General features: G+C 41.9%; 1 protein-coding gene across 1 annotated transcript in view; it reads right to left on the bottom strand.

Annotated features, from left to right (window-relative positions):
* The window catches only part of LOC139692397 (probable G-protein coupled receptor Mth-like 3), a 47,600-nt gene that overhangs the window by 16,867 nt on the left and 13,179 nt on the right, over positions 1-17,554 (bottom strand). Inside the window, exon 2 of the mRNA XM_071590564.1 lies at positions 1,700-2,544. Coding sequence (XP_071446665.1) covers positions 1,700-2,522 — 823 coding nt within the window. The 5' untranslated portion in view covers positions 2,523-2,544. The remainder of the gene's footprint in view (positions 1-1,699; positions 2,545-17,554) is intronic.

Below are 17,554 nucleotides of genomic sequence, written 5' to 3'. Positions count from 1 at the left end.
GCTAAAGAGAGTACTGGAAATGGCATTCCACTTAACGTAAACACATGCGCCTTTGGGCTGATCCACTATAAGCACAATGTTAAAATACCTCTACGATGAAGTCGAAAGGGACCAACCACAACCACAGAGGAAAATATCTCACTTCCCATAACTCTCCAGAAAGGCCAAAATCAAGCTTGAGTAGTAGTTTTTAGGGGAGGCCACCGACAGTTAAGGTCATTTGCGCCATAGGGGATGGACAGGAAAGGATGAAGGGTGGAGAGAAACCCGGCGTCGGCATTAGCCTACACTTTATGAAAGGCGCCAAGGGATCAAACAGTTTAACGTCCCATCCGACGGACGGCGTACTAACTCAAAGTGCCCTCCACGAAGCATCTCAAGTAGGGATCGAGATACCTCTGAAAAATATTCAACATCGCCGAGATTTGAACCCGCGCCCTTTGGGTGGGAAGCCAGTACGTTAGCCCCCGCACCATCTCGATCCCCATCAAGCTTGAATGCCATTGATATATGCGGGTACAATGACGTTTCAATCAGGACACTGACAGAGCAAAATATTCAACATCGGTGGAATTTGAAAATGTATGACTCATATCACCATTCTCCTGGCGCAAAGAATGGAATAGAATCTGAAGATAATATTTACTTATACAATTGAGAGCACAAAATTACTAAAGCAATTTTTAAATTATTATCTTATGAATTTAATATACCCAGCTAAAATGTAGCCCAATTGCACAATAAAGTTTTAGTGTCACAGTATTATTCCTTGGGCTATTATATACAATGATATATAAGGTAAAAGGGAACAATTGCCGTTAACTATTCACTATTTGTAGGGGCGCATATTACAAAATATTAAAAGTAAAGAAAAGAGAATTAAGATATATATATATAATATATTTATATATATAGATTATATATTATGTTTACACACACACACACACATATATATATATATATATATATATATATATATATATATATATATATATATATATATATATATATATATATATATATATATATATGCTTTCGTAGACGTAACACGGAAGTACCGAATAGTACAATACACACACACACACACATATATATATATAGTATATATATATATATATATATATATACATACACATTCAAACACGAAATCCCGCCAAACGGCGAATAAATACTCATATATACAGAAGCAGATATAAGGAAAAGGGATAGGAACACATATAAAGGACGAACACAATAAAGGACGAACACAATAAAGGTGGGGAAGGCGGAATCGAACGGATCACAAGAGTAAAAATATTTCCTTGACCGGGATTCGAACACCGGATCTTTCCACTTGCCGGGCGGATGCTCTTAACCACTTGAGCTTATGTGTGTTCCTATCCCTTTTCCTTATATATATATATATATATATATATATATATATATATATATATATATATATATATATATATATATATATATATAAGGAAATACACAAAGCAAATAAGCAAATAAACTAGTAACACTGAAAAGGACACTCACATTGTAAATTGTTTGTTTGCCTCCGGCCTTCTCCGAGGCCTTTCGATTGGATCGACTTAAAACCGCGCCTCTTATGCCTCTGAACACGTCCGTTCAAACGAAACATTGAGATCCTGGAATTGAAGCCCTCGCCGGGCAAAGTACGTATTTCATGGAATTCCGAGGATTTGGAACTCACCGAATACTCTGCAGCCGCCGTCCGGAATCGATTCGCCGATGACCTGCACAGTGGTCAGCGTGACGTACGAGGAAAGAAGACTGCACATGTAGAAGATCATGCACTTCCCGCAGAGGTTCCGCAGCTTCGGTTCGATGGCGTAGACGGCGAGGGACGCGACGATGAAGACGATCGAGATGACCATCCCGATGGGATAGAGGACGAAGCGCAGTTTGTCGCACTTCTCGTCCTCCTTCGGCAGCTTGAACCCCGAGAAGCACACGTAGGGCAGGTAGCTGTTCACCTCGGGGAAGTAGTCGACGCAGAAGTCTTTCGTCCCCAGCCACCCGATTGGCAACCTCGCCACTTTCAACGAGGCGTTGTCGTAGTCCATGTGGAACTCGTCCTCCGGGTAGAAATCAGGTTCGAGAAGGTAACCGAAGCAGAAGTTACCGTAGAGGATGCCAAACTCCCCGAACTCGGCTACGCGGCTGTTCCCCTCCTCGTCTACCCTCAGTTTCGGCCTGAACCATGGCACGGGCTCATCGATGGGGATGCACTCCAGCGTCTTGAAGTCCATCGCCTGGTTCCTCTGGCAGCACTTCCTCAAGCAGGGGCGGTCCTGCATGCAGGGGCAGCCGCGGGTCGTGCCGTTTTCGCTCCAGAAGGTCCCCGGCCTGTACTCCGCCCTGTCGTCTGGGTCCCAGGCGCTGCCGTTGCCCATCATCAGGACGTTGGGTATCTCCACGGACATCGACGGCTCGCAAACCTCCGCGTAACTCACCGCGTGCAGGGTGACCAGCACGGCGCACGTCATACAGAACGCGGCTGCGCTCCCAGACATCCTGATGCCTGGGTTCGGTGACCTAAAAGGAAGAGAAGTGATTTGAATGAATGAGAAAGCTCGGTTGAAGAAAGTTGTAAGTTGGAAGAAAAGTTGAAAAAAGTTGATTTTTTGGAGAAACGAATGGAGTTGATTTTTTTCTATAACATAAAACCCTAGAGGAGGAGAAACTAACATCCTTTGGAAAGAAAAATTAGGATTAAACGCAAAACTATTAAGTAATAATTAAGTGATGAATCAATAATGAACGTCTTAATTAGTTAATCCTTTGTTTCTTTATTTACCCGTCATATTTGTTTTAATTAAATTAATTGCTTAAAAATACCCTCGACATTCATTTGTCAAAAATATCCGAGAGAAAAGAGTAATCCTTCTTCGGCCAGCCTGATTCCTCCACCATAGCAGTCGTCATAGGTGAAGGGATCAGTGTGGGAGGCCCTTGAGAGCCATGTAGAGGGCTGGAAAGACTGTTCCTCAAAATTTTAGAAAGGAATGAAGAACAGCCGAGTTTGCTTGCGCCACTGAGAGAATTATGTCTCCTAATTGGATACATAATAATCATTCGACCATCGGGATAGCATATAAAAGAGATAGATTTGATCCCCGACAGACCCAAACACTCGATCTTCCCTCGTGCGACACACGACCATAACAAAAGCAAACCCGATCACCCATCTCGTATTTTTCACTAAATACAAATGTTGTTCCAAATCACTGTATATATATATATATATATATATATGTATATATATATGTGTGTATATACTATATATATGTGTGTATGTATATATATATATATATATATATATATATAAACAGTGTGAGTGAAATAACGTGTGAGTGTTCTTTTTATGTGTTTCTATATTGTTTGTTGCTGTACAATTTATTATAATATATATATATATATATATATATATATATATATATATATATATATACACCGTCATTACTTCTCTATCTTCCGATGAAGACGGAGCAGAATTCCGTCGAAATGATCAAGAAATAACGTGTGAGTGTTCTTTTTATGTGTTTCTATACTGTTTGTTGCTGTCCAATTTATTATATATATATATATATAATTTAGCACACCTCGATCCACGGTGAAAACAAGATTTTTTATTGTGATGGTTTGTGGGAAAATAAATTCCACGAGATTGGCCAACCATAACCTCCCAACCAAAACACCCTTCTGCAGTAGTTTGCGGGAATGTTACTTCCTCGTCAGTAACCTACTACGGACTCAAACCCAATTGGGATCATTGACAGGGTAAAAGGGACTCCATTGAGGATAACTGGGGTGATGGAGAGAAGCACACACTATCCGTGACTGTTTTCGGGAATAAATTCCACGCCAGAGACAACCGCTGAGTTGAAACACTCAAAACCACTCAGGATCAACAATCACTCACTCACATTCAAAAAGGGCCTCACTAATGGGAGAATATTACTCAAATTGAGCAAAGTTGGCATAAACACAGTGAAAGACGAGAGTGTGCGTCGAATAAACGTGTTTCGGCTTCAGTGTAGCCCTCCAAAGCAAACTGAAGGAAAAAAGGCCTTGCAACAAAAAGTTGCCAGTGGCCATAGTCATGTGGAGGAAAGGGGAGAATCATGCGTAGGAAGATTTTCACGTCCCTGGAAGGAAGGAAGTGTGGAGGCAGGGGGGAGGGGGTGAAGGGGTGTGGGGAGTGCGGCCGCCCTGGATGTTGGTCACGTCCTCCTCGACGGATGTGGAGGGCGCGGGGCCGAAGAGAAAGCGGAAACAGGGAGGGGTGCGGGACTCCTGGTTGGCATTCCCGACACAGCGTGATGCCCCATGCGAACGTTTAATTTACATGCATTTTTAAAAACAATTAGGCCTTACTGTTAATTTTAATGGATTCTTGAATTTTTTATCATTAGTTTAACTCCCAACATATATAAGCACCTGTAGATGTTAAAATTTTAGAAAAACTTTCCTTATGTCTGATTATTTTTGTCTTTTTGTCTGTTTTGTTATGTATGTTGTTTCCTTATGTCTCATTATTGTTTGTAAAAAGGGGAACTAAGATTCAAAGGAATCCCCAACTAACTGTGAAGTAAAATAAAAGTGGACCCAGGAAACCATTGGTCAAATGGGTCCAAAAAATTAAAAATTATCCCAGAAATCAACCATAATCTGGACGATGGAAAACAATAGGAATTATCTCATAGATATATGGAATAATAATTTATAGTTAAAGATATCTCAGCTCCTTAATACGGTACTGCAAACGACTAAAGGAAAGTCTCACAAATTAGGCGGGCTAAAAACCTTTCTGACATTTAAAAAATCACTAAATTTCCTATAAATCCTCCCCCTCGCGTCTGTGTCGCGTTCCACATCAGTCCATGTCAATGTTTCAATTTATGCCTCCCATGCTTAATTAGCGATGGTCGGAGAGCTCCCTCCCGCACGCAGCATCGCATGCGATCCGTCAGCTCGTTCCACAGGACTTTTTACAGTGCAAATGTCGGCGCCACTTGGTCGACTACGAAAGCGCATTACTCCACGTGATTCATTGCACCCAGGAAAGGCCTTGTTTGGAGAAATGTTTAAACACAATATCAGTAGGGTGGAGCACACTGGACCTACTTCCTCTTTAAGGGGTTGTAACTGTCTCGATGTGGTATAGGGGGATCGAGATGGTGCGGGGGCTAACGTACTGGCTTCCCACCCAAAGGGCGCGGGTTCAAATCTCGGCGATGTTGAATATTTTTCAGAGGTATCTCGATCCCTACTTGAGGTGCTTTGTGGAGGGCACTTTGAGAGAGTACGCCGTCCGTCGGATGGGACGTTAAACTGCAGACCCCTTGGCGCCTTTCGTAAAGAGTAGGCTAATGCCGACGCCGGGTTTCTGCCCACCCTTCATCCTTTCCTGTCCATCCCCAATGGCGCAAATGGCCTTAGCTGTCGGTCGCCTCCCCTCAAAACTACTACTACTCGATGTGGTATAAATTTGAGAATCCTAAGTTTAACTTCTACTCCAAACTTGACCACTTTGCACGCGCAGTGATATGTTTTTTGTGTAAGCCAATGTGTTGCTTCAGTTTTATTAAACAAAACCATAATCAAGAATCCGATCATAGTTGGAATAAGAAAGATACAGATTTTGCCAACTATGCTCTTTTTGAGAAGAACAAAAACGATGACAAGTGAGGCCAGCGGTATTAAAAAGGGTTTGATCGCCGTTTTACAACAGTATAAATCAGCATTCCAACTCTTAGTTCATATAAGAGTATAACAGGTGCCATACATCTACGTATACACAACACCCCGTAAGCCGTCGCAAGGACGTGTGGCATGGGGGTGGTAGGTCACCAGCCATTCTACCTATATTCCCTCTATTTCTGCATGCACCTGGCTACCCGCGATCCATTTAAAACCAAAGTGAAAAGGGGGCGGCCGAACACCAACCATGCTACATGCCTACATATTATTACGAGTTTAACATTTTCAGCAGCTATAATTCCTTTTCCTACACAAAGAGAGGAAAATAAAATAGATTGAAATAGGGCAGGCACACATGCAATTCAGACACGTATTCTACGCATTCCGGACTACTCTAACGCCCGACCGGAATGCCTTGAGGTCATTCTCCAAGTAATCACCAGAATCTTTTGAAGTTTATTAAGGCGCCTTGTATTACTTTTTTTTGTTTCCCTACGATGTGTTAAGTATTTATTCGAGCACTTTCAGAAGGCATTCCTTGGCCGTTCTCCAAAGTTTTCTTTTGCATTTCGAATGCAATTTCATTTGTTGTCTTAAAACCATTCTTACCTCAATGTTGAACCATTTTGGCTCGTTACCATTGCACACGCAATGTTTTCCACTAAAAGCTTAGATTGTGTGCTTGGACTATCGGACACTTTAGCAAGCATAAAAACTTAAACAAACATATATATATATATATATATATATATATATATATATATATATATTATATATATATATATATATAAAGCTGGGAGTCCAAACTATAACTATTGTATGAATTCATTTACCGTCTCAATTTAGATAACTGATGGCGTACTTATTCTCCATAATCCTGAGCGAGTCGCTGTGTGAATGTAGGGTTTGGGATATTTGGACACCCATATTTGATTAAGTAATGGGAATAAATGATGTATTTGTTTCATTAATTACTCCAAAAAGACCATCTTTAAAATCATAATTATATCATTGCAATTAAATTCGCTTTTTTAATCGATAACTTTAAGAGGAGATGAATTAAAATAATCATCGCGGAAATCTATTTCTCTTATTTTCTTCGGATAGTCTAAATATCCCAGCGCGGTTCGAAACATAACTAATCCCATCCAAAGGTAATATCGGAAGTAAAACTGTGTTGCCTGCAACTCTTGAACAATGTTCTTTCCTGCTTCGCTTTCTGATTTTAGAGACAAAAGGACCCCATTCTATTTAGTTATTTTTCGAAAAACCCTATAACATTACGTATTTTTAAAATGATTTCTGAACTAAATCCTCATGAGAAATGTTATGCATTGAAGTGGCATGATGGAAAAATAAGCGGATACATTTTCCACCAAAGAGAACTGGAACTTTTTGGCGGTAATTTACTGGTGTTAAGATGTCTCCGGGGGACCGGTTGCAAATAACCTTACGCGTTATTTCGTGGAGAGAGATCTGAATGTGCGCGTCTCTTTTGTGGGACATGAAATCCTTCCTTCAACTTCTCCCCTCCATTCTGGACACTAGATGTTCAGCGTTTTCGTCCTTTTTCACGCAAAAATAGTCGAAATAGGCATTTCTGGCGCTTTTCCTGTTTCCATGTTCTTACTATGATTAATAAGGAAGTTTCGTTAGCCTTTTCAGTCTCTCATCTCCTCCGTAGATGTCAACCTGCCGGGGGAAAAGGAATGCTCGCATGGATTAGCCTCGATACAATCACTCAAAGGGTCACGACAAGGTCGAAGCGTACCTAACACTGATTCGCTACTCAAGGGATGTCACGTGTCCGCGTTTCAGAGATCCGGTTTAAAACTCACATGACGGTGGAAAACGAGAAAAACAAATAATACTCATAGACCCACATCGGGAGAAATTCATGTGCGATCTTCGGGTCCGCCTTTTTGCGTGAACATTGGCCGTTAAATGTTGGCAAAAGAGGCCGGGGCACCCAAGAAGCTTGCTGGTCTGTCATCGATGCCGGCTGTGGCTTGATGCTGTACGTAATGCGGTCGACGGCCGTCATTTGCCCAAAGACATTGAGGCGTCGCCGTTGCATTAAGAGTCGCGAAATAAAAAGTAAAACACGGCGAAACTTTGGGGTTGATTTTTTTAAAAGAAGTTTATGAGTTCGTCCTTTCGGAGCTCTCCGTTTAATAGCGTATCAATCCCAAGGCGTGGGAACCCAAACGGGAGGCGAAGTCCTCGATAAAAGAGTCAGTTTCAACAAAAAAACGATTACAATAATAATGTATAAAAAATAAATAATTCAATGCCATGCGAAAAACAATTTCGGATTTAAAAATATCTCTTGCACATCAATGATAATGTCACCTTTGTAAATTACGCAAGATTACAGATTAAGAAAAATAGAAGAACTTCAGTGATGATACCCCTACTATTATATTAAACGGCAGGAATCTTTCATTATAAAGCATATCCTCAATATTTCTAAACTTGCTTAACTATATTCTTAGCCACCGTATTCATAAAAAAGAGGTTGTCGTTTCGAAATGAATGGAGGATACATTCAGTAGTTTCAAGAGAAATAATGTCCGACGGATAGCCTCTCATTTTTTCACTCCTCCGGACAATAATAACGTGAATGGGGTTGCTCCCGCAAACCCAATCAAGCGGACGATTTGCCATCCGCCCTCCCCTTCCTCATCCAAATTAACAACAAGCAGAGCGGAAAAGCAAGTCTTCAAAGATCGCGGTAAATGTTTGACAACAGAACCGTAAAAATGTCTACAAACTAAGTTCGCCATGCTATCGGTCGATAAAATCGTGCGAAGTGACCCGCACGCAAGGACGGGATGCGAGAGCGGGCATCTGATAATGGCGTCCTGTCACAAGGGTATGCCCTTATGACCTTTTGTTGACACTTCCCGCTACTTACGTTGGCGCTTAAAAATCATTCCTTAGCCTAAAAAAACCGGAACGCTGCCTGGGTAACTCACAATTCAGGAGTCGGTAAACCTTTTGACGAGGACCAGTCGAGAGGGAAAAGCTTTGATATCATCCTAAATTAGAGAAGACGGAAGGAATCATTAATCTTTCATCATAGATTGAAAATAATATTTTAAGTCATGAATATTTTCGATAATATATCCGAGCAGTTATGGAGAGAGTGATGGAAGTTAGCGTTCTCCAGAGAGATGAGCGATGGCAATTTAGGTGTGGGGGAAAGAGGAGGTTGCTGGGTGAAATCAGAAATAAATAACCAAAGTTATCAAACCAACTTGGTTTGGGAGGTGTGGGCAGAGCTCCCTTCCCTAATACCAGGGGCGTGTGAAATACACAGCAAAGGGTACGGTGGCTCCTTTCCTTGTTTCCCAGGAAGGTCTGTAAGCCGAAAAATCGCTCAATTTGTGTGAATTTGAGGGTGCCCTGAGGGAACACACGGAAACGACCCCGTGCCCTCCGGTCAGCAGCCCAGTGATCTACCCGCTGGACTACCCGGCCCCCGAAACCGGAAGAAGGCAGAAAATGTTGGTGGAGATAATATGGAGGGAGTGGTATGTTTGAGGCCGTGGGGCGAATGTTAGGTAAACGTGGAGGAAGCGCAGGGAAGGGGGAGAAAGGGCTTTCGAGGAGGAAAGAAAAACTGGAGAGAGAAATCATGAGGGGCAAAATAGGAGAAGCTCGCTCGATATGTAGACTTATTAGGGAGCGATTAGTCGATTATTTGTCGAAAACGTAATTAAACACACGGTAACCTTTGATGGAGTCACTATGAAATGGCCAAGTCAAGTTTATCCCCTTTTCAGAATAACTTCAATTCGAAAATTTTATTTTTGCTGACCTTTAATATTCTCGATTTGATGCTAAACATGACCAAATGATAGCTCCTCTGTTATTACATCCTTCTAAATTTGTCAAATTTACTAGTCTCTTGGTCTTTCCTTTAATTTTTCCATCTATAATGTTTCTATATAATCCATTGCGCCTTACAGTGCGTCCAATCCATCTACCTGTAGTTCTTCTTTCTCACATATTTTTCTCTATAACATCCTTCCGTCCTCTCCTCTTTTATATATACTTCCTTGGTCCTCACTTAGCCTCTCAATTTGGTATTCACCACTCCCTCAAACTCCACGTATTCATCGCTGGTCCAATTGCCATTTCTCTGATCCATATACGAGATCAATGCTCCACACGAACGTTTTCGGTTGAAATCTTAGATTCTTCGAAGGCAGTGGCTTCCTCTTTCTTCATAGACGCCTTCTTACCTCGAGCAATTCTTTGCTTGGTGTCCGTCAAACTTCTTCCATTTGAAGTCAAACTGCTGCTCAGGTAAACAAAGGAATATCCTAATCTAGTTTCACTCCTCGAATTGAGATACCTGTCACCAGCTTCCCTTTTCCACACGCCAGGAAGTGATTTTTATTTTCGCTCAAATCATATTCCCCAAGAATTTGGTCCATAGCATTCAATAGTTTCTAGCAGGCGTATCTACTATTTCTATAGGCTATTCTTTTAAATTGAGAGGCGACAATATCCAGGGGAAAGTAATGGAATCAGTGAAGCGCCCCCTCCCATTTCCCTTCCATCCCACGAGGTCACCAAGGTCGCTCTGTCCGTTCCCCGCCGGTCCGTCTTTCCGCCCGCCCCGACGAGTCATCATTGCGACCGCAGACGTTTCGCACGGCTGCACAATGTGTAACTTACGTCCCACGAAACTCGATCATGGGGTATCGTGAATGCAAGCGACTTCCTCACCGTGAAGTTTTCTGTGGAATCGGGGAGGTGAATAAAGTGGGCCACGGCGAACCCTCGACCACTTTTCCTTTCGAAGGTCAACAGAATTCTGATTTCTTATCTTATGAGCGCCACAAGGTAAAGATTGGACAAACTGGAGCAATTTGAGAAGATCATACCTCCTGGACCACGGGCGGAGCCCGGCTCGGTCGGTCGAGGCTTTGAACGCCTCGGAAAAAATGGTTTTCGGCAAAAGTTTGAATCCGCATTGATTAAAGGATTGAGGGAAGCGGATTTTTCTCATAAACGACATGAAAGTCACGAACGATTTGATGACAAATCCACTGCACGCAAATCTCAACGCAGTAACTCCACGGTCTAATTAGAGAATTTGCTTTGGATACGGATACGTTTAAAGAATCAGATAGGGAGCCCCTTCATTCAAGAAGAGAGCAGGTAAGATCGCCTTCTTCGCACTCGTTTGCAGTGACTTAGCACCGAGAGTGGAATTCAAAGACTTCCTATGTATGAGCCGCCAGAACGAAGGGGGAACTCGAGGTTGACCTTTGCTTACCTTCGCTTTCTTCGTGTAGACTTCCTTCAAAAAAGAGAGCTTTAAGACTATCGCATAGATTTCATTCCTTCGTTCTCACCTGTGTCTTTTTAAAGGTTCGCTTCTTAGGAGCGATTCTCGGTGTGGGTCCAAGACTATCAGGAAAGTGTGGGGCACCTGACTTCTAGACCGAGTGAATTCTTAAGGGTACGCATAAAATTGAAAGATTCGACCACGAGGATGAAACGCGAGAGAGAGAGAGAGAGAGGCACCGTCACGGACTGTTTCCAGCACTCTTTCTTTGATCGCATGATAGGACGCAACTACAAGGTGGGATAGAATGAACTCGATGGTTTGACGGCTTAGTTGTAAAAAAATCTACCTATTAATAATACGATGATTAAAAAATATTTTGTCTCTGAAAACTACTGCATCCAATGTCATTCTATTTTCATCAGGTTCTGAAAATTATTACATCCAGATGATGACCTTGGTGAGTGATACACATTTTGAGTCATTCAAAAAAGGTTTCGAAAACTCTCTTGCGTTATTCCACATCTGTAATTTCCTCCTTAAGAGCATCCAAGGTCCTTGGTCGAACTTTGCGAACCTCAGCTTTGAGATATCTCCAAAGAAAAATATCACATGGGCTCAAATCCGGGGAGCGAGCGAGGGGGCAATGGAACATCCCCTCGTGAGGACATCAGGGGGTTGGGAAATTGTTCTTGCGGGATTGGGCGTGAAAGAAGGGCGGTATGAGCCATCCTGTTGAAACCAAAAGGCTTCTGTGTCCCATTCCTCGCCATACTCTTCCATTTTGGGGTGTAAAACGTTCTCCAGCATCTCACAATAGCGCACAAAGATCACAGTGGCAGTTGAACCTCCAGATTAAAAAAGTAAGGCCCAATAATGCCTATGGAGTACATAGCGCACCAAACTCTCACTTGGGGGCTATGGAGAGGTCTTGGGTGAAGTTTGCAAGGGTCTCCCAGTAACGAAAGTGTTGCTTCTTTACTGAGCCGGAGTGGTGAAAATGCGCTTCATCGCGAGACCACAGCGCCCTCGGCGTCGCCACGACACTATCATTGTTCTCAAGGAACGTTTCTAAGACAAAGTCTCGATGCTCACCAGACCACTGCATGGTGACTACTGAAATTGAATTTTTGTTTTTCAGCTAACGCCACTACTCCCACTCCACTAATTCATCTGCGCGCTCTTCAATATTTCTTTTTAAACTTGGGAGTGTGTTCTGCTCCACCCTGTGTGACAAAATTGAACCCAAGCACCCGAATATATTTATTTTGCGTTTGATTGATGTCAACATTTATTACATGATTTATACAGGCAACAGTTCGCGCGAGTGCCTTTATATGCGATAATATACATTCAAATTCATTTATGAATTACTTTGCATATTCCAAGAAACTTTGGGGATGCCGCGACAGTAACATTTAACGGAGTCATCCGCCCAAGTCCCAAATGTGGATGTGTAAGATGACGCCTCGGCAGTTAATAAGCTCAAGCACTCGGCCTGTCGTGGAGGGATCCGAGTTCGTATCCCGGTCAAGGCGAATGATATTCACACACGGACATTGCTGCATTGTAATAAGCATTATGTTTAGGCAATCCCACTCCGTCAAATGCCCTTCCTGGAGCTTTCTCGGTATTGACTGCAGACGACGTAACAGAATGGGTTAGTACGAGGAAATTCGACCATAAGCCATCGAACCAACATTCGAATCGATTGCTGTGATCACCCCGCCCTTCTATTTTGTAAATCGGTGACCTTTCACTGTTTCCAACTCTGCGGGTCATTTGGAAATAAACTCACTTCAGGCCTGTCACGAAGCCAAACCCAAAAGGCATGCCAAGTGTTCTGAAAAGTGTGACAGAATTGAACTTTTAGGGTTGGAGGGACGATGAGAAGCGCGACGCCGTATTGAAAGCTTTCAGGTGTTTGAAGATCAATGCACATAAGTTGGAATGTTAAAAAATATAGCATGGAAAAATTAATATCTATCAAAGGCGCAACTTTAATACTTCCTCGAGTGGAAACATCCAGAAGTCAAATACATTGTATGAAAAACTGAAAAAATTAACAACTGAGTGAAAACTTCGGATAAACCTCCCCTTAATAATAAACTGTTCTTTCTTTTCCATACAGAAATGTATTAGAACCAACTTGGGGATAATTGTTTTAATACATGGAGCCCATTTCTAAAAGCTACAGAAAACCCCTCTGCAAGCAGTTTTATGTGTAAAATCCCAATTTCCGATTCATATATTTCATAAGGCAGGCATGTTAAAAGTTCTGCAATGGTTAACACCACACATCAGACATCGTACGCGCAAATTATAATGACTTTGCAATCTTGTGAAATTGACCTTTGCTGAATTCGTCATATAACGAATCCGAAATCGTGTGTTTTAAATTCATGAGTGGAAAAAGACGAATTCAATTTATTGCTGCCGGCATCATAGCTCAAATTTCGAGAGAATTAAATTTGATGCATTACGTGCTCCTTCACTTGTATGATTCATTTAAGGAGTGCAAGGTTGTCATAGGAAATTGATTACTTGGCTGAAGAGCCGAGTTTTCGGCTGAGTTAGCAAAAAATCTCGTAAATAGACCAACGATAAGAGTTATTCACGATATAATTTGTCCTGCAAAAGTTGAAACATTTCGTAATTGCAATGACCAGCGAATATTTGCAAGACAAATGGAATTCCTTCGATAATATATAGTCAATTAAAGGGGGCGTTGAGTTAATAGTCGTCTATCAGTGACCGGTTTACAACGTGGCATTCAGGCAATGTGCGTCTACACCGTGATTGACATTATCACTGATTTTCTTGAAAGAACTCCCTTCAAATGATTGTTCTACCTGATGCCAAACAATCCTATACAAACCTTTACTTCTCTTTATAATACGAAGGTGAAATTTTAACATGGTGCGCTGCAAGGCACCACTAAATGCGTGGCCGGGGATGATAACACCCCAGATTGCCTATGGCCCAAAATTACTTTTTCCTCCTACCGCGGTCGGACGTTTTTCTGACGATGCCTCATTTTTTGTGGGAAAAATGACATCTTAAATCTATCTGTTCTACACTTGATATCTCGAATTTTATTGACATGATCTCTCCTATCGAAGTACGATGGGACTAATAGTTCATTTTCAGCATCACTGCTTAAGAGACATCCTACTTAGCCATATCACTTGGCCCCGGCATCAAAAAACGAAAACATCCTCTGCGTCCATGCCTACTGCATATTATGTCACAGATCATCTTAAGTCCCTCATATTCAATTTCCTCCTTATTTAAGTCTCTCTTATTTAAAGATCGTTCTTCCAGCAGTTAAGCTACGGACACGATTTGACACAGTTGATTATACATTCGTCTTTGAATGAAATTGATGGAGGAGATGGAGAACACCATCTTTGTTCAGTGGGATGGAAATGGCTTTAATTGCCAGCCTATTTGTCTATTTTCCTTTACTTCCTACATACACACCCTCTCTCTCTCTCTTCATCCGTCTCCTACCATTTCATAACTCCCTTTAATTGGTTCAAGTGCTTTAAACCGTTTAACGAGACTCGAAGGACTCTGCATATCAATGACCCCGAGACTTGCACTAGTATGAGGAAGCGTTCATTTCTCGCATTCCCCTCCCTATTGTGAACAAGAAGACATCTGGAGAGGGAGCGTTATCAACTGTACGTGATTGCCAAGGCAATTTTCGTCTTTTATTAAAGACATCTGATAACGGTTTGAGGGAATTATTGGAAGGAAGAGGTCCAGGGAGAATACCCACCGCTGCTCCATTTTTCACCGGGACTTTGTAATGAATGGGCAACGAATGAAAGGAGCCGCAGATGACCGAATCAATCTCTATGCAGTGGGTTAAGGAGTCGGTCCTCGAACTCTAAAAGTGAAAGGCTGGAGCCCCACCTCTCCAGCAGTCGGTGTCTCGGTTACTCTTGTGGCTTGGTCGGTGGGAAAGTTAAAACAAAAGAAGACCCGAATGCGGTACATGGGGACCCTCAAGTGACGGATGGTCCACCGCCAGAATTCCCACAACCCTGAGGAAACAAATGACTCTCTCCCTCCGCACGGAGAAAAAGCAGAGACAATGCCACGGCACTTCCATAAATTGACGATGGAAGCCATTAAAACAGCCCACCGCACCCATTCTCCGGGTGCGGTGGAATGGGTTTCCTTCCATCTCCGTCGTCGAACCGAGGGAGCCGCTTCGAGGGCGTGCGGCAGAGGGTGCGAGGTTGCCATCATTTACCCAAGTAATTGGAAGTATTTTTCGGAGATCTACTTCGTGGCCTTCCATCAATCACGACCGTCTTAGATTCACTGCCTCTCAGTATCTCATTCGTTCATTTTTCCTGCTTTCTTCGGATTTCCCCGATCCGGCTTCCTATTTGATCCAATCAAATCTCACCTTTCATTCTCAAATTTCTTCATCTCCTTTCAACATAATTTCTCCGCCCATTATAGACTCTCAGCTCAAAAGACCTACACTACGCCATTCCCCTTTACACAAAAAAACACACCATTCAGTGCAATATTCCATTCAGAAATCTTCACTTAGATGTTATTTACCAAGAGTTCTTACCTTTGGCTGTTCTCGTATAAACTCTCATTGCTTAAAATGTCTCCCAATGCAACGTGCGTGTGTTCCCAGAAAATACTGCCCAAATCCATCCCTTACACCAATTCACGACAAAATGTTAAATTTAGAGACAGTAAAAGCTGACGTTCACATCAACTAGGAATTCAATAGAATCATCATAATTGCTGGAATATTCATCCGTCCCAACACAAGTGACCCACAGTGAATCGAACGATAACTGCGAAAGGTGATGAAATCAGCTCGACTCTCGACACTGGTTTCTTAAGAAATCGAGGCGCCAGATGCGACCAACGTGTACGCTCCCCGAGCGTGGGAAAGATGCATCGGGGAACTGCTCTGCCCCCTGCTCATGGATTACATTTACATTACGTAGTTCGATGAAGGCACAGCTAAGGTGGGTGGCAGGGTGTGATTACAAGCCAGACTACTTTTGACCCAAAACACACGCACTTTTCCCTTCTATTGCGGTCGGACAACGCTATTCTGATCCCTTATTTTTTGTGGGAAAAATGACATCTTAAATCTATCTGCTCTACACTCAATTTCTCGAATTTAATTTACATGACCTCTCCTACCGTAGTACGATTGGAATAATAATACAGTTTCAACATCACTGCTAAGGGACGCCCTTCTAATTTATGCAAATGATTTCATATGTAATTTGACCTTCGCTCTATTGAGTGGTTTCCCGCCTAGCTGCTCTAATATTTTGGACACGCCACTAAGTTTATCACCACAACGTATTACAAATCTAGCTCCAATACGCTGCACGCGATCATACCATACAAAATTTTAAAAAATTCTGAATGCATGTCGTATGCTTCGGTTTGGAGAGGGCGTATAATAAATTTGAACTCGGACCGCTCATTTATTTAGCAATAAAACTTTAACGTAAAAAATTAAGAATATTCGTCCACGATTGATGCTAAGGTCCAAATATTACTCAATGACTATCTTTAAGTTAAAACAGCAAAAGTTGAAGTAATAAGCCTTTTAGTGTTGAACGTTCTAATCCCCTTTGCTCATGATTTTTCCTCACTAAATTTATATCACCTTCAAATAAAAATATCTACATTCAGACACTTCGATGGAAAAAATATTTAATCAAGTCCATTAACAAGTTATTTTCGTCATTTCCTCTCTGTTACTCTTACTTATGTCGCGATTTATTGTAAGAACAATGAGCCATTTCTGAACTGCGAAGGCTAGTGAGCGAACGGGGGCGACTTGTCGTTTTCCATGTCTGCCAGACTTCATTACTTGATTTGCTTGGGCCATCATCAATCCTAGAGCCAACGTGAGGTCATCGCTTCATCAACGTCGGTGGAAGCATTTGCTCAAGCTACGAATTGCAAAGAGCAAAGCCAAAAGCCAAAATCGCCTCCTAGACTAAGTGTGTCTAGGTACGATCTCTTGGAGGCCTCTGGTTCGATTCACTTCCGGGTCCAGATAAAATATGTTGATAATTTAAAAATTTTGCTGGCACGTAAAGGGTATTCTTGAGAAACGCTGAGAGTTGTCAGAAGAATAAATATCCCATGCCAATATCTAAATGAAATAAAAACTGACGACTACGTGTATTCGAAGCGCATGTTTAAGCGATATTTTACGTATATCAATATTTTTGGAAGAAAGGGTGACCATCTACGGCAGCAGTGAAGAAGTGCTAAAACAGTAGCGATCACGGAAATTAGGTGTTGATTTTCTTTAATATAGATATTGGCCTAGGGTATTTCATCTGATTGATGTTCCTTTCATGCCCGACACCTCTTTTGATAAACTCTGTTTCTCCGAGGTACAAGTTATCGGCTGCAGGATGCGAGCTCTAAAATAGTTTTATTTAAAAAATAATTTTCAGCTTTCTTTGCAGGAGAAAAAGGTGTTCATTTAGTTATTATCATTTCATTTTCTCATCATCTTTT

The sequence above is a fragment of the Hetaerina americana genome, unplaced genomic scaffold, assembly GCF_022747635.1.
Source record: "Hetaerina americana unplaced genomic scaffold, ioHetAmer1.1.p SCAF_4, whole genome shotgun sequence".
Taxonomy (NCBI): Eukaryota; Metazoa; Arthropoda; class Insecta; order Odonata; family Calopterygidae; genus Hetaerina; species Hetaerina americana.
This window is presented reverse-complemented; position numbering and strand designations above follow the sequence as displayed.